The sequence below is a fragment of the Pleurodeles waltl genome, chromosome 3_1, assembly GCF_031143425.1.
Source record: "Pleurodeles waltl isolate 20211129_DDA chromosome 3_1, aPleWal1.hap1.20221129, whole genome shotgun sequence".
Taxonomy (NCBI): domain Eukaryota; kingdom Metazoa; phylum Chordata; class Amphibia; order Caudata; family Salamandridae; genus Pleurodeles; species Pleurodeles waltl.
Genome location: NC_090440.1, coordinates 1526904972 through 1526929962, shown reverse-complemented (window position 1 = coordinate 1526929962; position 24991 = coordinate 1526904972). Strand labels below are relative to the sequence as shown.

At 43.4% G+C, this 24991-nt stretch overlaps 1 protein-coding gene across 1 annotated transcript in view; it reads right to left on the bottom strand.

Annotated features, from left to right (window-relative positions):
* The window catches only part of RPA2 (replication protein A2), a 66642-nt gene that overhangs the window by 968 nt on the left and 40683 nt on the right, over window positions 1–24991 (bottom strand). Inside the window, exons 3-8 of the mRNA XM_069225107.1 lie at window positions 24056–24157; window positions 19854–19967; window positions 19076–19150; window positions 18477–18593; window positions 6333–6455; window positions 1019–1113 (exon numbers count right to left, since the gene is read on the bottom strand). Coding sequence (XP_069081208.1) covers window positions 1019–1113; window positions 6333–6455; window positions 18477–18593; window positions 19076–19150; window positions 19854–19967; window positions 24056–24157 — 626 coding nt within the window. The remainder of the gene's footprint in view (window positions 1–1018; window positions 1114–6332; window positions 6456–18476; window positions 18594–19075; window positions 19151–19853; window positions 19968–24055; window positions 24158–24991) is intronic.

Genomic DNA, 24991 nt, shown 5'->3' with positions numbered 1-24991 from the left:
GTACAAGAGTTGGCAACTACCCCAGATTTTGCACATTGTCTTGTCTCTGCTGTACTCAATGTCTCTAAGATGCTCTACATTGATCTCAGGCGATTAACTTGGATACTAACGTGGCACACACAAACTGCATGTTAATGAAGGACAAGCTAAGTGGACACCCCCCTCCACATGCAGTATACGTATCGGATGGGAAAAGCACAGAAAATGCTGGCATGGGCCTCCCCACATCGTCTGAGGTTGGACCGCTCCTCCGTCAACTGCAAGCGGAAATCAGTAAAAGTTGCCAAAATGAAAGCTGCAAGATACACCATTTAGTCTACTACTTGACCTGAGTGAGGCTCTGCATTTCAAGACTACAATGAACTAGTTGAGTAAAACCTCTGCTCTGGCCTATTGAACCCCGAAACCAATAAATAGCTGCCCCGTGCAACTTTCTCTGCTGGGCCCTTTTTAAACCAGGGCTCATGCCAAGCTATTTTCCATTCGGCCAACATATGCAACCTAACCCTCCGATGGCAACCCTTGACAGGCCCACCACAAGCCTTAGCCTAACTACTTTCACTTGCATATGCTTACTGTCCTTCCCCAAGTCCCGGATAAAAGCTTTACACTCAGAGTGAATCATAACTATTTGACCTTTTACTGTTTGTTTTGTTTTACCAGCTACAGTGCGTTTTAGACACAATGTTTACTTTTTATAATTCATACTGCATGGAACTTTTTCTTTTTATTAAGTTCTGCTGGTGCTCACAGATCTACGCTGCCACTCCTGCAAAGCTAGTGGATTTTAGCATATAAATTAAGCATGTACTAATCCTGGTAAGCCAAAGTGCATCTCAAGATGCTTTATGGATTGTCTCATCAATTGATCTCTGGATTTTAGCTTAGTGGGAACCCACTGCGTGTCACACATTTCGTCACTGCACCACTCTTGCCCGACAACCAGTTTCTTACACTAGCCTACCTAACAGGACTCAACAAATGATTACACACTGTGTCTATATAGACACCAACTTACTTAATTGTGTGCATGTTCAGTCCGTGGAGTTTCTTCTTAAGTTCATCAAAGCTCATCCCTTCTGCGCCATGACAGCTTTTAATTAAATTCAACACCTGGAAAAGCACAGAGAGAAAGAAAACTTGAGATATTTACTGGCACCTGCCTGAACGTTTTTAAATATTTAAGTGGCACTGACCACATGCTGCAGAACATTCACGGTTACAGTATCAAAGTCTTCTGGTTCAGATATAATTTTCAACAGTGCCACAAAAACACAACATTTAGACTTGAAGGGACTGTTTTTTTGGTCACAAAGCCCGTTTTAAACTTCAAGACCACAATTATCAAAAAGCATGCATTCACTCCAACTACTTTGCAGGAGTCTGTACTCAAATGGTGTTACAGAGTAAAGTCCAGGCTTCAGGGCTTTAAGCATAGACAAAATAGCCAAGGGATTTTCTTGTGCAAATCCCTTGGTATGTGTTTTTTTTTTTTTTTTTTTTTAGGGATGGGTGCGGACATATGGGCTTTGGGCAAGATCACAAGCGCATTTGCAACTCTCCTGGGCACTTTCCAGGGTTAATCCCGGATATCACCCCTTCTTCTGAAATTTAATCTTTTAGAGTCAGTACTGGATTCGTTTGCAGTTTCTGGAAAATTGCAGTAAACAGGTGCCAATGCATTTCCAGTTGTACTGCACTAGTGTCTGCATAGCACATTATTAGCCTTGCAAAGTGCTTTTGGACTGGTTGATTAAACTGCAACACCGTTTAGCATTGCTGCACACGGAAGTAGGGCATTATTATTAACACTGTAACATGAAGAGTGCAAGAGACAGGACATCAACTTGCAAATACTGACAGGTGGGCTCTTCAACTCAAGCAAGTCCTCCCCCCCCCCCCCCCCCCCCCCCCCCCCCCCAGTAAGACAGGATGATCCAAAATGATTTCATTCCGAATGTTCGAGTTCTACTTCTGTGGCACAGCAGAGTATTGTTAAATGAAATAGATCCTGTTCCATGCACAGCCTGGTGAGCGATGTTTAGCACTTGCTGCTGTATGTTGTAAATTGTTGTTTAGGCATTTCAGGAGCCAAATATAAAGCCCTCTAGCTTAGCCCATCCACTACAACATGAGGGTTCGCGAGGCCAGAACCCTATGAGAGATTCCCAATTAAAGGATAACCTAGAGAAGGATTTTCAGAGTGAAAAATTCAAGTTGATCCATCGCTGGAAAAAGAAGTTGGAGTCCATGATCGCTCAACGATTCCTCACTTGTGTGCAGGAGTTTGTGGTGGTGAGACTTCCAGGGTCCAACCAGTGTTAGGATCATATTTCTACAAAGCTTGGTAAGTGTGGATTGATGTTTTTCATAAGCTAAGCTTCAGGTGATTCTGTAGCATCAATAAGTATAATGGCGTCCAGATGAGGCAATCTTGATGTCAGTGGAACTGTAGCAAGTGACGTCGAAAACATTGACGATTTATGACAGTGAATTCAGACAAACATTCAAAGTAAGTGGAAGATTGCCTAATCTTGAAGGACACCTAGCCTGGTAGAAAATGGAGGTGCAAAGAACAGACGATAATGGATGATTTGGACTTTTTGCTGCAATCTCACAGCTTTCTTCTTGATTGCTTTATTAATTTCTGATTTGTCTCTATATTTGTTTTTTATGCTAATATCAGTTTCTTGTAGCTTGACAGCTGAGTGGTGCCCAACCTGAAATGGCATTGTTGGATATACAAAGTTTTAAGGAGAACAACTTTGTCAAAGATGTCATAGAACAATTTATGAAATTAACTTATCAGATGGTCCAGTGGGGATTAAGCTGATGGGATGACTAAGTGAGTGAAGTGCCATATTTCCAAGGTCTGTATTTATCTTGGAGGTTAGCTGTGCAGCAGGGACAAATGTAAGGGTGAAGTTAAAGCTGCTGTGATGATCACTCCAGGTGGTAGGGTTACTGCCAATCATTGCGGTCAGTCCCTCAAACATTGAGGCCTGGAGTCGAAACTCATTCAGAGGATGAATAGTGAAGGACAATAGCGATGGGTAAGATGCAATTTTGGCTTCTCAAATCTGTTAGGTAGTCTTAAGATACATAAACCCTGGTGGCCAAAGAGAATGTTTGAAACATAATCAAGGCATGACTGCGAGTGGGAGGATGGAAACTGAATGGAAGGTGGCAGAGAAAGTTGCATCTGCTGAACACTGCATCAGTAGGGACGTAGACTGGTGGTGTGATGCATTTGATGATTGGTAAGGAGTGTTTTAACTTCAGCAATTTTGTATAGGATTATGCGCCCTTTAGAGCCAATTTCATGCAAAATCAGGAGTGCATCATTACCAAGCGAAGTTCCTAATGACGAGTGGGTCCCAACTGGAGCCTGAAAGCAGGTCTCTGTTCTTGCTTAAGGATTTCACACCGATTAGGGTGCAGCAAGGGTGGTACTCTATGGGATCAAGTTCTGTGGACAACCTTGCCAGCTGGCCCTGTGGAAATCTCTACGCTGTGGGGCCCCTTGAGTGCCAAGATGTGGCATTGTTGTGTGCCCCCGTTTTAAAAGAAAAAAAAGATTCACAGCATGAAGATACAAAGGGTCATGAGAAAAATGTTACATCTTACCCAATTTCTGATCATTTAAATAAAAAAATAGAAGAGCATAAGTAATCTGCAGAGGCATTTAACTTAGTGGTCGAGTTAAATTATTATCTCTCTCTTTCTCTCTATATCTCATATATATATATATATATATACACAGGGAGTGCAGAATTATTAGGCAAGTTGTATTTTTGAGGATTAATTTTATTATTGAACAACAACCATGTTCTCAATGAACCCAAAAAACTCATTAATATCAAAGCTGAAGATTTTTGGAAGTAGTTTTTAGTTTGTTTTTAGTTTTAGCTATGTTAGGGGGATATCTGTGTGTGCAGGTGACTATTACTGTGCATAAGTATTAGGCAACTTAACAAAAAACAAATATATACCCATTTCAATTATTTATTATTACCAGTGAAACCAATATAACATCTCAACATTCACAAATATACATTTCTGACATTCAAAAACAAAACAAAAACAAATCAGTGACCAATATAGCCACCTTTCTTTGCAAGGACACTCAAAAGCCTGCCATCCATGGATTCTGTCAGTGTTTTGATCTGTTCACCATCAACATTGCGTGCAGCAGCAACCACAGCCTCCCAGACACTGTTCAGAGAGGTGTACTGTTTTCCCTCCTTGTAAATCTCACATTTGATGATGGACCACAGGTTCTCAATGGGGTTCAGATCAGGTGAACAAGGACGCCATGTCATTAGATTTCCTTCCTTTATACCCTTTCTTGCCAGCCACGCTGTGGAGTACTTGGACGCGTGTGATGGAGCATTGTCCTGCATGAAAATCATGTTTTTCTTGAAGGATGCAGACTTCTTCCTGTACCACTGCTTGAAGAAGGTGTCTTCCAGGAACTGGCAGTAGGACTGGGAGTTGAGCTTGACTCCATCCTCAACCCGAAAAGGCCCCACAAGCTCATCTTTGATGATACCAGCCCAAACCAGTACTCCACCTCCACCTTGCTGGCGTCTGAGTCGGACTGGAGCTCTCTGCCCTTTACCAATCCAGCCACGGGCCCATCCATCTGGCCCATCAAGACTCACTCTCATTTCATCAGTCCATAAAACCTTAGAAAAATCAGTCTTGAGATATTTCTTGGCCCAGTCTTGACGTTTCAGCTTGTGTGTCTTGTTCAGTGGTGGTCGTCTTTCAGCCTTTCTTACCTTGGCCATGTCTCTGAGCATTGCACACCTTATGCTTTTGGGCACTCCAGTGATGTTGCAGCTCTGAAATATGGCCAAACTGGTGGCAAGTGGCATCGTGGCAGCTGCACGCTTGACTTTTCTCAGTTCATGGGCAGTTATTTTGCGCCTTGGTTTTTCCACACGCTTCTTGCGACCCTGTTGACTATTTTGAATGAAACGCTTGATTGTTCGATGATCACGCTTCAGAAGCTTTGCAATTTTAAGAGTGCTGCATCCCTCTGCAAGATATCTCACTATTTTTGACTTTTCTGAGCCTGTCAAGTCCTTCTTTTGACCCATTTTGCCAAAGGAAAGGAAGTTGCCTAATAATTATGCACACCTGATATAGGGTGTTGATGTCATTAGACCACACCCCTTCTCATTACAGAGATGCACATCACCTAATATGCTTAATTGGTAGTAGGCTTTCGAGCCTATACAGCTTGGAGTAAGACAACATGCATAAAGAGGATGATGTGGTCAAAATACTCATTTGCCTAATAATTCTGCACTCCCTGTGTATATATATATATATATATATATATATATATATACACACATATATATATATATATATATATATATATATATATATATATATATATATATATATCTCTCAAGAGCAGATGTGAGCCATTACATTTTTTTTTATAATTTCATCTGTGAAAACGTAGGGGCCTTTTCAAAATAAAAAGGGGCAAGAGACATTTTAGACCCATAATTTGTACTTCTTGGAAACAGGGTAAATGGGACAGGACACAAAGAAGCCTATCACATACAAGAGTTCTGCAACAATAGTAGTTACTGAAATGCAGTGCTTTCAGGGAGAGAAGTTCACTTGGAGGCAGCAGAATCAATTGAAAATGAAGTACGACATTCAATTGCTAAATACAAGCCAAACCACAAGAGGTCAAAATCCACTTGTCGACTGCTAAGGTTATTAAAAGTGAGGGCACAAATTAAAGCTGGGTTATCTTCATAGTACAACCATAGTTTTTTTTTTAATGTTTTTTTCCACTGTGATTCTCTCTGTGAAACTGATCATTTGTTTCATGCCCTAGAATCCCTGGAACGCTTTCTACCTCCTCATCGGGCTAGTTATAAAACGCCAACAACATTTCATTCTGTGAAAATGAAAAGGGGCATAAGGTAGTGAGAAGAGTAAAAATAAAATATTGCAATAATGCTAAATCTATATGGAGACTTTAATGTCCACCCACCAAAAAAAACATATTCCTTAAAGCAACATCCCAAAAAAATAATGCACTCGATTTTATCTCATGGCACAGACAAGCAACCAACAAACACGGAAAGTGGAAAATAATCCAATGAACACTTAACCATCACACATTTTTACAACTTTTTACAATAATAGAATGATTTCAACAGACAATGTGCTACTTACGAGGTGCCGGTAGCACACGACGGTGAAGTATTACTGGGAAATTGCAACTTTAACTCAAAACTCCCAACATTTAAACAATGTCTTTTAAACAGTTTTGGAGAACACAGTTGCGTGTTGCTTACCTGACTCTGATGAGGCGTCAGCCCATGTATTGGCATGTCACCACCTCCACTGAACCCTTTGTTCACGTCTCCCATCATAGGACCACCAGGAGTTCTTGGAGCCGAGGTCCCTCCTATCATGGACTAAAATAAACAAATAGAAGAAATATCAGGAGCCAGTGCAGCTTGGAGGGTTGATCCTAAGCAATATGGCAAACTAGTTGACAGCCAGGCTCTAAATTAAATTTGCCTCCAATAGGAGACCCAGCAATGTAGTGATGATTTTTCCCTTTTGTCGGAATTTAAATTTGAAATATAGAATAAATGCCATTTATAAGTTTTAATTATATTTCTTAACCGGGGGGTGGCGGGAGTGGGAGGGGAGGGGAGGGGGGTTGGCAGAAAAAAAAAAAAAAACACCAAAAACAAAACAACAAGCCTGTCTCACTGGGTACATTTTGTTTCCTGAGATTCTTTGCAACTATACCTTTTACTAAGTATACTCACTCAGAAGAAAATAAAAAATAAAAATCACCATTCCACGTCTAAACTAAAATAAAATCTATTTTGGATTTTAATCATGTTTTCATTTAACACAAGAACCACCAGACAACTAAGTGTCCTTAACGTTACACAACTTTCCTTCTGTTTTCCCCTCCTACCTTCACCATCACTCCATTTTTCCATTCGCATATACACCCTTATGCACAAAGCAACAGGCCCACAGGCCTAATGTACAATGAGACACCTCAACATTACACACAGTGGCATAACACTGCATCAAGTTAATATTCAAACATCCACTAGAATATTTAGCATCCACAAACACTTTGGGCATGATACTTTATTGAAGTCCATACGGTAAAATTGATACCACTAACTTTATTTTCCTTCTATCACAGACAATATTAGAAGCAATTTTGCCATGCCCAATAAGGAGCGAATTCTATGGAACCACTGTCCCGGCTTAGCCCTACTCTTTCACCAGGACCTATTTCGTTGCTAGAAGCAAATGTGATACTGTGCTTATTATCTTTGTGTGTAGTGAGAATGGGATCTCATACAGCATACCTACAGAATTCACCAATGGGACCTCTGAAACAATTACCATTGCTTTCTCCATTTCATTGAGCACTTTGGCTAAAAACTCTCAGGCGTTTGTAGTAACATGTATTGTGGAATATAATGCCTTTAGATCTGTCCCTTTGCCATCAACTGATCTTTTGTGAACTATAACATGTGACTGGAGATGCCATCCGAACAGGTCCATGCTGATACTGTCTGCACCATTAGCATGATTAGCACCCTGGTGTGATTTGTTTTTAGAATTTTCATCTAATGTGACCCCAAATTCCCTCTCCCACGCAGCTTGGAAGCCCCGTCTAGTTGTTTAGTGAATAACCAGCCGCACCTTGCAAATTAATGGCATAGAGTAATGAAGGTCTTCTCCAGCAGATGTTTCTCAAAGCAGATTGTTGCATCATGCTTAACTGTAAGATGAACCAAGTGTCGAACGTAGGTATTTTAGAAACTTCCCTCTTCTGAAAAACCCAAGTTCCTCTAAATTGTCCCCAAGGGTTTAATGTTGACCATATTTTAGAGGTCTTAGGTTCATGCAGCCCACTTCCTTCTTCAATGTAGAAGAGTACTGCCTTGACATGGCAATAAAATGTGCATTATAAAGCTCAAGTGGTCTAGATTGAAAACTTCTATGAATTCCAAACATGTGAACAAAGCTCTACATTTATAACAGTGGTAAAACCGTCCCAACTCACTTTCAAGCATTCAGGCCCAAAGAGCTTCCACTTGTGGGTTGAGCTCATCTAACAGAAGGGCCTTTTCCAGGGAGATTTTACATTAGGGAAACAGGTTGTAAATAAACTATAGTCCTGTCAGCACTTACTTTATCTCCTATTTAATTTTTTTAACATCTTTTTATTGATTTATGTTGACAATAAATAACAGTTTTTACCGTGCTGATTACCAAGATTACATTCAGCATTGGGATCAATCATAACTCTGCTTTACATGTTTGACTTTGGTACTGAAACACAATCATTAACTTTCTATAGCAGTTATTTGCAGATCTTATTCCACGTTGTATGCACAGTAATGAAACATTCCCTAGCATTCGTAAAGGATAGTTTCAGTTCCATTACGGACACTGAGGCAAGAATTATGCTGAACTTTCTATCCTTTACTTATCTCAGCCGACGTCAGCAAGAATGTAACAAAAGCTACCTTCCCCAGAAAACCACTTGAAAGGAACTACAAAAGCTTTGAGCCAATCAGACTCCCTAGTCCAGTATAACGAGACACTCCTCCTGACAATTGCTCTTTTGTTCCTGCGAAATGCAGCATTCCCTGTAATTTTCTTACACTCCTTCAGTGGTGTCCGAACCTGAAATACAAATATGTACTGAGATTGGTACCCTAAAACACACAGAAAAACCAGGTAACACACAGGAAAGATGTTACAATAATATATTCTTTTACTTCATTATTGGAAAAGAAAACCAAGCATAAAAACACGGCAAAACTCCTTCACAAGTGACAGGAAAACACTGTATATTTATAAATTACGATTAAAAAATAGCTTATTAACTGAAGGAATCGTGATTTGAGTATGTTCAGAGAAGGGTGGGCATTATCCCCAGAAACCCTGGGTGGGGATAATCCTGGCCTCTGCATCCTTAACAGAACTGAAACTTTCCTTTACGAATGCTAGGAAATGTTTTATTCTATGTCAGGACCAGAGGAGAGGAGTATGCTCGTTCAAAGCTTGTCTACTACCAAAGATGCCATATCCAAGACCGGTTTAAAGTAAAACCGCTGAATATAGAGTCTGAAGACCAATCAACTGTATTAAGAATATTCTCCAAGAGGACATCCAAAGTGAATGCCTTAAAAACTTGCAGATCCAGCTGCTACAGGCTCATATGTGATTATTCCCTCAAGCACTGGTTCGCTACTTTGTTGTAGACCCCCCACGAGGTACTTCGTCAGGACTGATATCTTGTTAGAAAGGCAAAACGTCCAGAAATCCTTGGCCAAATCCACCAGAAGTTTTGATCGGGGACCTCCCAGGTGATTGATTTATCAGACTGACTATATATTATCCATCTTTAGGAGGACACAACAATTCACCCTTTCCTTGGTCTAGCACTGGAATCCAAAGGAGTCTACCATTAGGGCATTTGATATGAAGCTGTTGCTCTGCCACGGACCACTTTTCTCCTGTGAAGAAGTCCCCACATCAAGCCCTCTGGCTGGATTTGCTGACATCTGACTTTATTTGGATCGGAACACAAAATGGCTCTGCCATTCCAAGCTTCCATATGGGCTAGTCACCAACGCATCTCCTCATGGACTTCTTCCGTCAGAGAAACCTGCTCTGAATATTGAAGCCCCCTGCGCAGGTGAAAGGTCCTGAGTCTCTGAAGGGCCCTGTAATGCAATGAGCTCGGGAAGATCGCTTGACTGTAGGACAATAGGAGTCCTACCACCCGAGCCACATGGTGCAATGATGTAGATGGATGGTAAAGGGAGCATTTCAACTCTCCTTTTTAATTTAATTCTGATGTTTGCATCTTCTCAGATGAAACCTAGGAAGGTCGCTTGTTTGGAAGGAGCCATAGGGGATTTTTACTCATTTATGACAAATCCCAAGCTTTCCAGCAGATGGATTGCTTTCTGCAGTTGTTCCTGCAGTCTCATTGGACACTAGTTCATGAGAAGAAGGCCGTCTAAATAGATAATCAGTCGGAAACCCAGAGTCTGAAGGGACTCCATCGCTGGCTTGAGCACCTTGGTGAAGCACCAAGGCGCTGATGAGAGGCTAAAAGGCAGAGTTTGGAACTCAAATACTTGACCATGCGACAGAAATTGCATAAATCTGTGACAAAGAAATGTGCATCCTTGTGACTAACGCAAACTATCCAGTCTACTAGTTGCAGCAGGTCATGCAGCAGATGGATGCCTTCCATCTTGAAGTGGCAGTAAAGCAACCACCCATAACACCCGGAGATTGATCACAGGATATTGACCTCCATCCTGTTTTTCCACCAAAAAGAAGTTGCTTAGAAAACCCCTCCGGTGGAGAGAAGACAAGATGATAGCGCTTTTGCTTAACAAGTCTTTCCTCTCCTGGTCCACCACGTCACACTGGGCCTCCGAAAAAGTGGATGTGGTCGATAATGCTGCACTGGGGAAGCGTAGAAATTGATGTGGAATCCCTCAACCATCTATAGGACCCACAAGTCTGAGGTCAACCTTCCCAATCGTAGAGGAAACAATGCTAACAAACCTTCCAACTTTTGTTGAGAAGAAGGGGGGGGGGGGGGGGGGGCAGGGGAGAGAAATCAACCAACTGGTTACCATGAGACTAGCCTCTGAAGGAGCCTTGGCCGCGACCTCTCTGGCCTCTCCTGAACGAGAATTCCCTACCTTTATTAAAAGGGAACACCACCTCTCTGTGGACAATGCACAGATCGCATTACCAAGAAAATGTATGGTGTGCTGCACCAAACCAGACAGACTACAGCGGGACAGGGGAACTGAAGCTTTTTCCTCTTCCTTCAGATTGAGGAGTTTAGTTAGAAGCCATAAGACATTTGCCCTGGCAGGGCCTGCAGGAACTATCAATACCCTTTTTAGGTTGGCGAATGTATTTAGCCAAAAAGGTGGCCATTTGAGGATCAATACCACCCTCTACACTAGGGTGGGGCACAGGCATTCGGCCCACAATGAGCACGTACATCTTTCTCTAGGGGCTGGCGAATCTGCTTGCCACATACCTAAGAGACTTCAGCAGATGGATCCCACTCCACTGACCTGGGGTGCATGAGGCTGTTCTGATCTAGCATGTCTGTTTGAGGGGATGGGTGTGGATTTGAGGGTTGGTTGCCATGCTCTAGAGGGACCCACCAGGTTATTAGAATCCCCTGTGGGAGAAGTCGTCGTATCCATCTGGGAAGGAGGGGGTAAAGATTAGATCATCCAGCCTATCGCCCAGAAGCGCCCCTGGGTCCTCCTCAGTGCCAGGAGATGGTCAAGAGAGAAATGCCTTTTTGAGGCATTCAAACATGCTCAGGTCCATCCCCGAGTAAGCCTTGCGTTTGGGCGGGCGCTGGGTAGGCATAGCAATGGTACCCTTGGGGTGGGTCCACCTAGATGTTCAGAGGAACTGCGCAAGAGTAAGCGATATGGAGCAAGCTCTGTTCTAATGGCACAATCACTGGGGCAAGTGCCTGATGTAATGAGGGATCTACGGCTTCACAAAACTCATCTTCCAGAAGTAGGACGGAGGGATTCCTCCTCAATGTAATAAGCCTCTATTATAAACTGCAATGCAAGACTGCTTATGTATGAAAAGCACTGCTTAGTGCTGTCAATATGGACTGGACAGCACCAGTGGATTTTGGCCAGGCTAGATAACGCGCAATGGGAATTGCCCTGAGACCCCTCAAGTGTCTAAAAGGGTTCAATTGTCTGACTTTGCCGGGCTCTCAAGCGGCAGCAGTTGGAGCGCAATTGTCTTTCAACACCAATTAGTGTGATCAAATACAGACCTGTTCTCAGACAGATATCGTGCCACTTTACAATTGAAATACAGACCCCCGACAGGGCGCTCTGGCTTCCAGGTGACCTGGGAGATGACTGCTACGAGTCACAGGCTCCACGGCTAAGACAGCGCTTTAACCCCTTTGCTGCCAGGCCTTTTCCCCTTCAGGTGCTAGGCCTATTTTTTAGGCTATTTGGAGCAGTTCGTGCTTAGGCCCTCCTAACTTTTTGTCCACATAAGCTACCCATGCCAAATTTGCGTCTTTTTTCCCAACGTTCTAGGGATTCTAGAGATACCCAGAGTTTGTGGGTTCTCCTAATGGAGACCAAGAAATTAGCCAAAATACAGCAAAACAAATGTTTTTTAAAAATGGGGAAAAAAGGGCTGCAGAAGAAGGCTGCTTGTTTTTCCCCTGAAATTGGCATCAACAAAGGGTTTGCGCTAAAATCACCAGCTACCCAGCTTTCAGGAACAGGCAGACCTGAATCAGAAAACCCCATTTTTCAACACAATTTTGGCATTTTCCTGGGACATACCCCATTTTTACTGTTTTTGTGCTTTCAGTCATTTCTGAAAAGTAGATCCTACAAGGTTTTCCTACAGACAAAACCATTTGAAATAAAAAAATATTCAAACTGAGGTGAAAAAAACAGCCATTTTTCTCAACGTTTTACTCTAACTTTTTCCTGCAATGTCAGATTTTTGAAAGCAATATACCGTTACGTCTGCTGGACACCTCTGGTTGCGAGGATATACAGGGCTTGTAGGTTCATCAAGTACCCTAAGTACCCAGAGCCAATAAATGAGCTGCACCTTGCAATGGGTTTTCATTCTATACCGGGTATACAGCAATTTATTTGCTGAACTATAGAGAGTAAAAAATAGGTATCAAGAAACCTTTTAATTTCCAAAATGGGCACAAGATAAGGTGTTGAGAAGCAGTGGTTATTTGCACATCTCTGAATTACGGGGTGCCCATACTAGCATGTGAATGAAAGGGTATTTCTCAAATACATGTCGTTTTTACACACCGTCTTACATTTGGAAGGAAAAAATGTAGAGAAAGACAACAGGCAATAACCCTCGTTTTGCTATTGTGTGTTCCCCCATGACTCCCGATAAAAATGGTATCTCACTTGCATGAGTAGGCCTAATGCTCACGACAGGAAACGCAACATGGACACATCAAATTTTTACATTGAAATCTGACGTGTTGTTTGCAAAGTGCCTAGCTGTAGATTTTGGCATCTAGCTCAGCCGGCACCTAGGGAAACCTACCAAACCTGTGCATTTTTTAAAACTAGATACCTAGGGGAATCCAGGATGGGGTACTTGTGGGGCTCTCACACAGGTTGTGTTACCCAGAATCCTTTGCAAACCTCAAAATGTGGCTTAAAAAAAACCTTTTTCCTCGCTTTTGGTGACAAAGTTCTGAGAGGAGCCACAAATTTCCTTCCACCCAGCGTTCCCCCAAGTCTCCCTATAAAATGGTACCTCACTTGTGTGGGTATGCCTAGCGTCAGTGACAGGAAATGCCCCAAAACACAGCATGGACACATCACATTTTTCCAAAGAAAACAGAGCTGTTTTGTGCAAAGTGCCACGCTGTGGATTTTGGCCTGTAGCTCAGCCGGCACCTAGGGAAACCTACCACACCTGCGCATTTTTGAAAACTAGACACCTAAGGTAGTGCCCGAGAAAGGAAATGCCCCAAAACACTATGTGGACACATCAAAATGATCAAATACTAAACTATGTTTTTGTGGGGGCGGGTGGGGACCTGCGTTTTTTGTCCTGGGCTCAGCAGGCATATAGGGAAACCTACCACACCCAAACATTTCTGAAAACTAGACACCCGAGGGAATCCAGGGAGGTGTGACTTGCGTGGATCCCCCAATGTTTTCTTACCCAGAACCCTCAGCAATCCTCAAATTTAGCTTAAAAAATACACATTTTTTTCCCACATTTCTGTGTGGTATCATCGCACCAGGACAAATTTCCTACCACCCAACATTGCCATCAGTCTCTCGGTAAAAATGATACCTCTCTTGTGTAGGTGGGCCAACTGCTTGTGACAGGGAAGAGCCAAAAACATGTCAAATTTGAGGGGGAACCAAAGCGGGCGTAAAAGGGCATTTTGAAAAAAAACATTTTTAGGTTGACAAGTGGGGCAGAATCTTTATCTGTATAGATGTTAGAATACTGGGTGGTAGGAATTTTGTGGATTCCTGCAGATTCCGAAAGGTTACATCAAAAAAATGTGGAAAAAATGTTGGAGATTTGCAGGGCATTGTGGGTAAGAAAATAGTGTAGGGTGCATGTGAAGCACACCACCGTGCACTCACCCAGATGTTTAGTTTTCAGATGTGTCTAGGTCTTGTGGATTTTTCTACATGGCAGCGTCCCAAGGTCGAAAAAGTGCAGCCCTCACCATTCCAAGTGGGACGACTGTGAGAGTTAGCCAAGCTCTCATGGCCTAACTGTAAAACCAAACCCCAAAAAAATCAAATGTCCTCTTGCTTGCCGTGGGATAAGATGTTTTAGTGTGAGGGGTGGAGAGCTGAAAGACTGTTACCCCCTTCAGTCGGGGTGGGGGCATAACCATGCCAATACTAGTAGGTACCCACCACCACACTTTTTTGTTTTTTTAATTCCCTGGCATCTAGTAGACTTTCTGACCCCGCCCCAACTCCTCCCCCCTGGTGTGAACTGGGGGTAACTGCCCCATCTGCCCATTGGTGGGCAAAACAAATTTGGCCCCATTTATTTGGGGTGGGGGGTATGGCCATACCCCCACCCTCTTATTTTGAAAAACTAAATCTTCCCTGGCCTCTGGTGGGCTTTCTCTGGGGCAGATGGACCTTCCAAACATAGGCCTATCTGCCCTACTGGGGGTCAGATATGGCCAACAGTAACATGGCCCCATGGGGAGTGACCCTTGCCCAAGGGGCTGCACCCCCCCCCTCCCCCAAACAAAACACACACCAATCCCTGGTGCCCAAGTGGTTTCTGACCCCTCCCCTCCCCCCGGGCAGATCGGCCTAATAGAAATAGGCCGATTTGCCTCCAAGGGGAGCAAAAATGGCCTAAAATACATTTCCCTATTGAATTCTATTGTGTTCTACAGTGTTTGCACTTCTTTTCTAACTGTTTACTTACCAGATTTGGTTTGTGTGTGTATATTTTGTGTATATTACTTACCTCCCAAGGGAGTATATCCTCTAAGATACTTTTGGCATATTGTCACTAAAGTAAAGTACCTTTATTTTTAGTAATTCTGAGTATTGTGTTTTCTTATGATATAGTGCTAAGTGATATAACTGGTATAGTAGGAGCTTTGCATGTCTCCTAGTTCAACCTAAGCTGCTCTGCTATAGCTACCTCTATCGGCCTAAGCTGGTAGAATACCTCTAATCTACTAATAAGGGATAACTGGACCTGGCACAAGGTGTAAGTACCACAAGGTACCCACTATAAGCCAGGCCAGCCTCCCACAGGTGCCCCTTGTAGCAATTAGACACGTCACTGACTTGGGGGGGGGGGACAATATGTAATCATGGAAGGCCAATTAGATGGATCCCCACTTGCACGGGTGGCCCTTTATGTCCTGAACTCTAACCAGTTTGCTTTCCTTGATATCCTCTCCCCAGCATTACTCACAGACCCTCAAATCCCCAGCCCCCGGGAGGAGACTTTAATTGCATCGTGGATACAGACAAGGACCATTCAGCACACCTGGCAAGCTCTGCTACGTGTGTCGAGACATCACAGTACCTTAAAGCGTGGCTGGAATGCCGACACCTTCACAACCTATGGCACATGAAGCACCCACTTGAATGGGAATATTCATTTTATTCACCAGTCCATAACATACACACACAATTAGACTTGATGCTAGGCTCAGGGACACACTTGAACTAAATATCTGGTCTGCACCTTATCAGACTACTGCCCGCTATAGGTGGAGTTGTAGTGGGGTAGACCCATTCCAAATATCCCCAGATAGGGTTTATAGCCGGAAGATCTCCCATTCAAAACAGACCTGTCCCAACATATATTCGATAATTTTGAACACAATAGGGGTTCCACACCACCTACAGCGATGAAATGGAACACCCACAAAGTGGTTATAAGAGGACATTGTATGTCCACCACGAAGGGTGTCCTTCGTACCCTTACCACAGAACTGATGTCTCTAGAAGGCACCTTACGCGTGCTGAAAGAGTAGGCAGTTGGCAACCCAGAGGGAGGTGCACATCTTTGGGACAGGCAGAAGCGCGCCTGAGCTGTCATGATTATAGATGATGCACGTCTATGCTTCATGCAAAAGGTGACAGGGCGGGTAGGCTACTTTCCTGACTAGTCATGGAGAACCATCAAAACACACTGATAGAAGCAGGGACTGTAGAGTTCTCAACTCACAAACAGAGATCAATGCTGAATTCCATGATTACTATCATACTTTCTGTGCAGCGGATTTAGCCCCTACACTTGACTCCCCACCCGAGTTCCTCCAAGGCTTACCACGCACCCACTTAAACCCCCTCCATCAGGCTGAGAGCTCCTCCAGTGTGTCCCAGACCTCTGCCATCTTGGATGCAGAGGTGTGAGGGCACAATGGACACCCCTGAGTGGCCAGTGCCAGCAGGTGACGTCAGAGACCCTTCCTGATAGGTGCTTACCTTTCTCTGTAGCCAATCCTCCCGTGGGCTATTTAGGGTCTCACCTGTGGATATCTCACCAGATAACGAATGCAAGAGCTCACCAGAGTTCCTCTGCATTTCCCTCTTCGACTTCTGCAAAGGATCGACCGCTGACTGCTCCAGGACGCCTGCAAAACCGCAACAAAGTAGCAAAAATACTAGCAGCAACATTGTAGCGCCTCATCCTGCCAGCTTTCTCAACTGTTTCCTGGTGGTGCATGCTCTGAGGGCTGTCTGCCTTCACCTTGCACTGGAAACCAAGAAGAAATCTCCCGTGGGTCAACGGAATCTTCCCCCTGCCAACGCAGGCACCAAACTTCTGCATCTCCGGTCCTTTGGGTCCCCTCTCATCTTGACGAGCGTGGTCCCTGGAACACAGGCGCTGGATCCTAGTGCCCCCAACAGTCCAGTGGCCCTTCTGTCCAAATTTGGTGGAGGTAAGTCCTTGCCTCCCCACGCCAGACAGTAATCCTGTGTACTGCGTGAACTGCAGCTGCTCGGGCTTCTGTGCACTTTTGCAAGACTTCCTTTTCTGCACAGCCTAGCCCAGGCTCCCAGCACTCCGTCCTGCATTGCCCAACTCACTGAGTTGGACTCTGACGTCGTGGGACCCTCTTTTGTTGTTCTGAGTCGACCGTCGTCCTCAGATCTTCTGAGCACCTGTTCAGGTGCTTCTGCGGGTGCTGCCTGCTTCTGGGTGGGCTCTCTGTGTTGCTGACCACCCCCTCTGCCTCCTCCTCCAAGGGGTGACCTCCTGGTCCTTCCTGGGCCCTGGCAGCACCCAAACTCCTCAACCACAACTCTTGCAGCTAGCAAGGCTTGTTTGCGGCCTTCCTGCGTAGAAACAACTCGGCATCCACCAGCACGCCGTGGGACATCATCTGACCAAAGGAGAAGTTCCTGACACCTTCCGTTGTTGCAGAATCTTCGGCTTCTTCCACCCGGCGGCAGCCCTTTTGCACATTCATCCAGTGTTTAGTGGGCTCCTGCCCCCCATGGACACTTGCGTGACTCTTGGACTTGGTCCCCTTCCTTTGCAGGTCCTCAGGTCCAGGAATCAGTCTTTGGTGTTTTGCAGTCAGTTGCTGTCCTTGCAGAATCCCCTATCTCGACTACCGGGGAGTAGCTAGAGGCGCATAGAGAGTCTCGCTCGCATGTATGCCCTCTAGTGGCCACATCATTCTCTGCGCTCATGTGGTCCCCTGAACAATGAAAAACAGTACTAAGTCGGCCGTGAAAGGAGTGCTGAGATGCATTCCTGCAAGAGCACATAAACCCAATGCACAAATGTACAACAATTAGGAAAGCATTAAAGTAATTCCCAAACTCAGTAATCAAACAAAAGCGCTTATCTGCCTGCTGGAGCAGGAAAGAAGTGTCAGGAGGAGTGGCTTGTTAAAATGGACTAGAGAGACTGATCGGATCATGGTTTTTGTAGTTCCTTTCCCGTGGTTTGCTGGGAAAGGTAGTTTTGTTATATAAATGTTGAAGTCTGTAGGAGATAAATAAAAGATAGAAAGTTTAGCATAATCATCGCCTCCGGTCCAAACATAGAATCTGTGTTCATCATTAACAAAGATAACCACTACAAACCGCTCCAATACCTCCCATTCGCCCAACTATAGAGGCAAATCACCACATCGCTACTGTGTAGGTTTGGATAGAAAATGTGGGACTTATTCAGATTCCTCCCCTTTTGTCTCATGAAGGGTTCCCTATTTAAACCTCGAAAAAAATCTTCAAAGGCAGATGGAGTTTTTCCAGACAGTAACACCGTAAAAAAAATGCCGAGCCTATCATCAGCAAAAGATAGATAATAAATAGCTGATGGTCTCATGTTGTTAACACCACAACAATCTAGATGTTTGAAAATCTAAAAATAACTAGGCAAATACATACCATTCCTTGAGATTTATTGAGGGCCATGTGAGCGTGCACCACTTCCAGCATGTGTGATGTAAATTCGTTCATATCTTCTAGCGGTAAAATTTTAAATGCTACCAGACTCTTTGCATTCTATAGAGACAGATTATTATTAAAGGCAATAGTTTGTGAACAAAAAAAGTAATGCAAAGAGAGCTAACTACATAATTAGGGAGAATGGCAGAATAAATTAACTATTAAGTCACTTGTGCGACACTGACTCAGAAAAGCAAAGCATATTAACAGTTTGAGACAAAACAAACACCAAATGAACTTTTACAAAGTAATCTTTGATAAAGAACCTGCTCAAATGCAATATTTTTTACAAGCCTCTTTCTTCAAGGACCAAAGATTAGTTCATACAGTTCTCACTCTAGCCTGAAAACTTCGTCCCAAGTGACATCAAAGTGCTGTATAAACATCAGTGTAGACAGATTACATATAGATATAAATAGCATGCCAGACCTCACATTTGAGAAAACCCTGAAAGGTAACTATACCAAAAAGTAAGCATGCGTGTTAATTTAAAGTTATGGAAAGAATAAATAATGAAAGTACACAAGAAGAAATGTTACCTGAAACGAACGTAAATGGCCAGCAACTTTCACATAACTTCCTGGAGGAAGAACAAAATTCTCATTGCTGGACTCCTAAAACAAAAATTCAAAGTCAATTAAAAATTTCTGACACAAGTCAGACTATACTTTTTACTTTTTAATATAGGACTACGGGAAAAGGTTTTACTGTTTAATGGGGGACTGAGTAAATGGAGCTATATAAACAAAGAAATGTGTAAATAACCTTCAATAGTTATGAAACATGTCATCCCCCTACTACCACACAGAACTATTCAGTCGAACGTGCAGTTTCTAAAACATCAGGAAGGATCGCATGAATAAAACAGCATTGCTCGTACAGCCATTCTCCAGCACGTTTAGCTGTTGCGACAGTAGCACTGTAATGGAAAGATCGGTCTTCGCGTTTTTGAAAAACAGGAAATGCATTACCAATTAAATTAACTATATCTTTTAAGGAAGCACGACTGAAATAGTTCCAGAAGATCCAGTAAGGGAAATACCTATCAGCCAACTCTCCAAGGAAGTCGTAAGCTAGTATAGTGCTTGGTACTGGAACTCAAAATTTAATATATAAGTGTTTCATTCGAACTATCGCAGAAGCAAAATAGTACATTTCCCAACATCACTCTAATATAGATAAAGATCGGAAACACTTCTGTCTGATGAAAAGGTCTGACTTGATGAGACATGATCGACATCCTGTCACTCGACACAAAAGCAGACACCCGACACCCGAGAAATACAGGGCACGGCCACCAGCAAGGTTTGCGCTTACATCAGTATCCACCCACTGCCTCACGTCCATCGGAGCTGCCGTCATGTCATCGACTTTGTACATGATGTTAGTCGGTGCCTTCTCAGCATGTCGGATTACTCCAACAACAGTCACCTACATTGGATAAGGGAAGAAGAAAAAATTTAGGAATATTTAATATATTTATATACACACACACACACACACCTTGTATTGTTCGCATGATATGCTGGGAGAACGCAGTTGCGCTAGGCCAGAAAGATGAGAAAGCAGCAAGTTAATGACCGGGGACAATTATTTTGAATAGCTTCGCATTGTTGCACCGGTGTTAATGCGATTAACCCAAGGAAAATTCCTTAGCTTGACAGATACCAAATAAATTGTTACAAATGGATCTAGAGTACGAAGGTGAAACTCAAGTAAGTATGTTTTTGTGTGTAGAACGCCTGAGCCTAACAGGATAGAAAATGCATCCTGCAATAGTTCAATTAAGGGTGTTAGCAAGAGTAGTATAAATAAAATCTATTCTCTACTTTGTTGCTATTTGCGTGTCTCCTCTCCATGACCTCCAGGTCTGGGGCTCTGTTTCGACATCACTAGTTTATGCCAGTCCTAGACCTTGACACTAGGCCCCTTGTTACTTATCCCGGTATGCTTACAAACCTGGAAGGGTAAGTTTTATGGCTCGCCTGACTTAGTCCTCCTCACTACATAATTTGGGGGCCTCTCTACCTTTGCCCATCCTGTCAGTCCCACTGAAGTTTTGTTCAAGCGTGCACACCTTCTGCAACTCATTCGCAACTACCCTGCCACCCTACCACTTCTTTCTCCCTGGGTCCTCCTGACTCCACCACTCACTGCCCTTCTCTTTACTTCTGGGACAGACATCACCCTAGCTGCATGATCCCAGTTTCTTTCTGCAGCACTGCTAAACCTAGCAAAAGCTTCCTATGTTTTGGTTCCCAATACTGACTTCTCCATTGCAGACAAGCCTCTTCCTCCCCACTTGGCCCTTCTTTTTCCTAGGAACTAACCCTATTTACCCAATTTCCTCAATCACTTCATCGCCACAGAGCCCCTATCCCTTCTTTCCAACCTGCTCTCTGGAGCCGTTCCTGGTAATTTACTTAAGCGCTTCTCTTTCCCCGACACTCTCCTCTCTCATGTCCCTGAGCAGCTATGAATTAAGTCTATCAAACCCAAACTCTTCCATGGACGTTTCCAGTACCTGTGCCTCTTTCACCTTAAGCTCCTCTCCCTGCTGCTTCCTCACAACTGTGTCCTTGATCAACTTTGCACCTCAACCCTCAGCTCTTTACCACACTAAGATGCGTGTCAAACACCATCTGAGGAATAAATTGTTCAGGGCTGTACAGACTGCTTTTTCAGACAGTTGGCTAACGTTGTTTAGCGGGAAGAGGGGTAATCATAGAGTACAGTTGAGGGTGATGCAGATTTTACAATAACCTTGCTTGTAACCTTTGTGTTTACCACGCTCGCCTGGTATCCGATCCAGGTTTTGTGGTGGATACCTTGTTGTACACCAGGTCTCACAGGCTTACTATTCTCCCAGTTGCTAAAGCTGTTAAGGTTAAATGTGGTAGTTGGCTTGTCTTGGTACTGTAGTAAACTAGTTAGTCAGATCTGCACAGTCTGCATCTCCTTTCCATGTGGCAATATCATTTATGAGCATTCACAGTAATAATGAATTACGACAGCCCAAGTTTAATATTCTTCTCTGCATAGCTGTGCTTTTGTTATGTGCCATTAAAAGAATGTTTAAATGTATTCATTTTCCCTTATGGCTTTGCATTGCAGAGCGAGGACCCAGAACAGCTGCAACTTGCCAAGGCAAATGTGGATGTGTACACATGATAGATTAAACTATTCAGGAAGCAAAGACCTGTGCTGGACTTGAACTGGGCAATACATTCTCATAATGAAAAAATATACCTCCTTGGAATAAAGAATGACAATCTCCTGTAGTATGATAGGATAGGGAAATAAATACTTGGCAGAAATGCCTTTGGTTACCATGCACTGAAAAGCCACAGCCCTGGACTTCATCACCTGGCAGATGTCCAATATTAAAAGGGCAGATTAAGATAGGAAAAATGCACTGACACGGCTCGCCACAGGTTACACACAAACCAGATAACTGTATTTATGTATATTTGTTTAACTGATTGGCAAAGGTAATGTCTATGTGCAGGATCACGGAGCCACCCAAGGAAACCAAAACTATCAATGTATGCACCCGCGCAGATTAACATCAGTAAGCCAGACACACCGCTGATGACGCCGCTCAAAATCCATGCTCCCCCCTCCCCTAGGCAAAGACATGTATCCTCCTCCCATCCCACCAATCATCAAAGCCACACACCCCTAGGGCAAAGCCACACGCCTCGGGTCCTTCGCTTGAAGTCAAATTATGAACACCATAAAAGACTCTTCTACAAGAAGTGATTGACATGGATGGGCTGCAGGGCAAGATAATTTTGGGCATGGAATCCAAGTGCAGGTATGGCAACCAAATGCGAGGGGGAGAGTTGGTACAGTCCTTCTGAATGCAGAATACAAATTACATGGTTTTGTTTTATCATTGGGGTTCCCATTCAGAGAGGTAAATAAGGCAAATTTCCCAAGCATGGTGATGCTGGTGGGTATGCAAGTGAGGACTGGGGCTAGAATACAGGAAAAATGCAACTATGACAAGGTTTGTTTCTATAATGCAAAGGTGCTTTAGGCCTCCAATAAACGTGCACAGGTTTGGCCCTTCTGATTGGGTAAAGACATCAGACAGGTCGCCTTCAGAAGACTTAACACAGGAATATCACAGTAAGCTATGGTCAAGGTTTTTCTCAACCAGTTCTTTTCCTGTGCAGGCGCAAAGTGTGGTGTGTTGGTGTATTAGGGAGAACAAAAAACGATCTCAACCTATTTCGGTCTGTCTTACAGTGTATTATATAGGGTTCTTGCAACATCTTTCCCCCATAAGCAGAGTTTAGTATGGTTTCTATGCATGCATGGATTATATAGACACACAAACTGTGATAAATGTTCTTATGGGTGCAGATATGTGGAGGAGTTTCGTGAAAGCTCATGATCCAGTAAACGTATACCTGAAGTTTAAATTACAGAGTACCACCCTTGGGCAGATGCTAGGTTGAAGATGCTTCTGGCAGGCACCAAATTACACGGACAGAATAGCAATAGGCAAAAACTGTATTTTACAGAAACTGGAGGAGGTGAAGTTGGGAGAAAAATCCTCTGAGATTTCACAAAGCTAATTATTAGAGGGAAAATGACAGCAATCAAGATGTGGGGTTCTGGCCAAGACCACTTAGAAAAGGAGTTTGAAGTGGAAGACTCAGGGGATCTTCAAGAAGCTGCATCAAAGTTGTAGATACAATCAGCCGTTAAGGGTCGGTCCACTAGAGGGCTTACTGCTTTGAGAAACTCCTGCTTAAGTGTCCAAGGACCAAGAGCTTAATATCAATCATATATGCGCAGCAGAGCTCAACATTTCTAATTTCAATCCACAAAATGACACTTAACTAAAGGGACATCTCACTTTTACTTCTTATACATTTTTAGGTGTGGCGTGACTGCACATCTGGCTCCTAGATCTGTTACCAGTTTTTTAAAATACACAAAGTGAGCAGTGACTCCACCCAGAGGAGTACTTGTCTCTCAATGTTTAATGGTTTGGTGAATTTGGTGTAATACTCTACCTCCTATGGAGGGCTTGCACTGCAAAGTTTGGGGACCTCCCTTTTACATCTCCAAAGTACTCAGGCTCACCACAGTTTAAATTATTTTTGTCATAGATAAAATACACAGGGAAAACAAATGTCACACGTTTTCTCTTTTGTTTTCCCACAGCAGTTGATTTTTTTTCATGTTTAGCCACGACTCAAAATGCATTCCAGTCATATTGGCTTCGCCGGTGCTCATTTCTCATGGGCTCTACACCAGCCTTATATCATTCATGCAGAGCCATGAATACTTACACCTTTGAGAAAAATCAATCAACTAATATTACGAAATATGTAAGCACTTTGGAATGGGTTGTTCTAGTTCTTATTTTTTTAGCACTTCCTAGTCCACAAGGCCCAATATTATTCTGTGCAAGCTACTTGGATTATTTTTTTTTAATTAAGCAATCTCTAAGAATTATTTTGACATGTGTAGGTCATATTTCGTTGGCAATCTTCCATTACCTGTGAAAGTTCCACTTCTCCGATGTGAAAAACCTCAGCAACTACAGAGGCGGAGAGCAACTGGGAGACTGTACATGGGACAATCTGCTGAGACCGTGAACGCTGAAATAAAGTTTAAACAGAAAATGTAGATAACAGGTAACATCAAAGCTTCTTTCTCAATTTTCTTGCCACCTATTAGATTCTTGAATCAATCCTTCCTTATCCATGCAGTCAATTAGTTATCCACTGCCCCAGAAAAACAACTGCTCCCCTACTCCCAATTACTTAGACCAATTCTACACATACCGCAATGCACTGCAGCTGAATGATTTTACCTAGCATACGGCTCTGCAAGCATTCTCCTCTTCCACTAGGCACTCCCACCATCTCTTTCCTCCCCTTTCACCATAACAAGCAACCACTTACCATTTCCCACTTGCCTCACATCCATCCTGATGGACTAACTTGCACCAGCCCAAGTGTGCATTAACTGCTATGATGCCTAGATTTGCTTCCCTTCTCTGGTTCTCCTCTGCAAACAGCGGGGACTGGTGGAGGGCCCTGCTTGCCTCCCTGTCACCACGACACAAACTTGATCTCACCTCACTTGCATTTCCGAAGACAAGAGACCGTGGTGGGATCGCTGCACTAGCCACTGATTCCAGGCCTTTCTTTCCCCCTCTACCCGCTTTCCTGCTGATGTAGGGGCAGATTCGTGGGCTCGATCACCTCCTTCTCATATAGGCAAAAATCTGAAGCCTAGGGGTGTGTGTGGCTTGCATGACTCCTCCATCCATATCCCCACTACGGCTCCTTGCCGAGACGACTATTGGTAGCAAGCTCTGAAACTGATGTTGATGACAGTCTGCTTTGAAAAAGGGTGTGTGCTTATGGTTGCATACCCTCAGATTGGAGATGTGCTGCTATGGGATTACCCTCTTTTCTTGTTTAAAC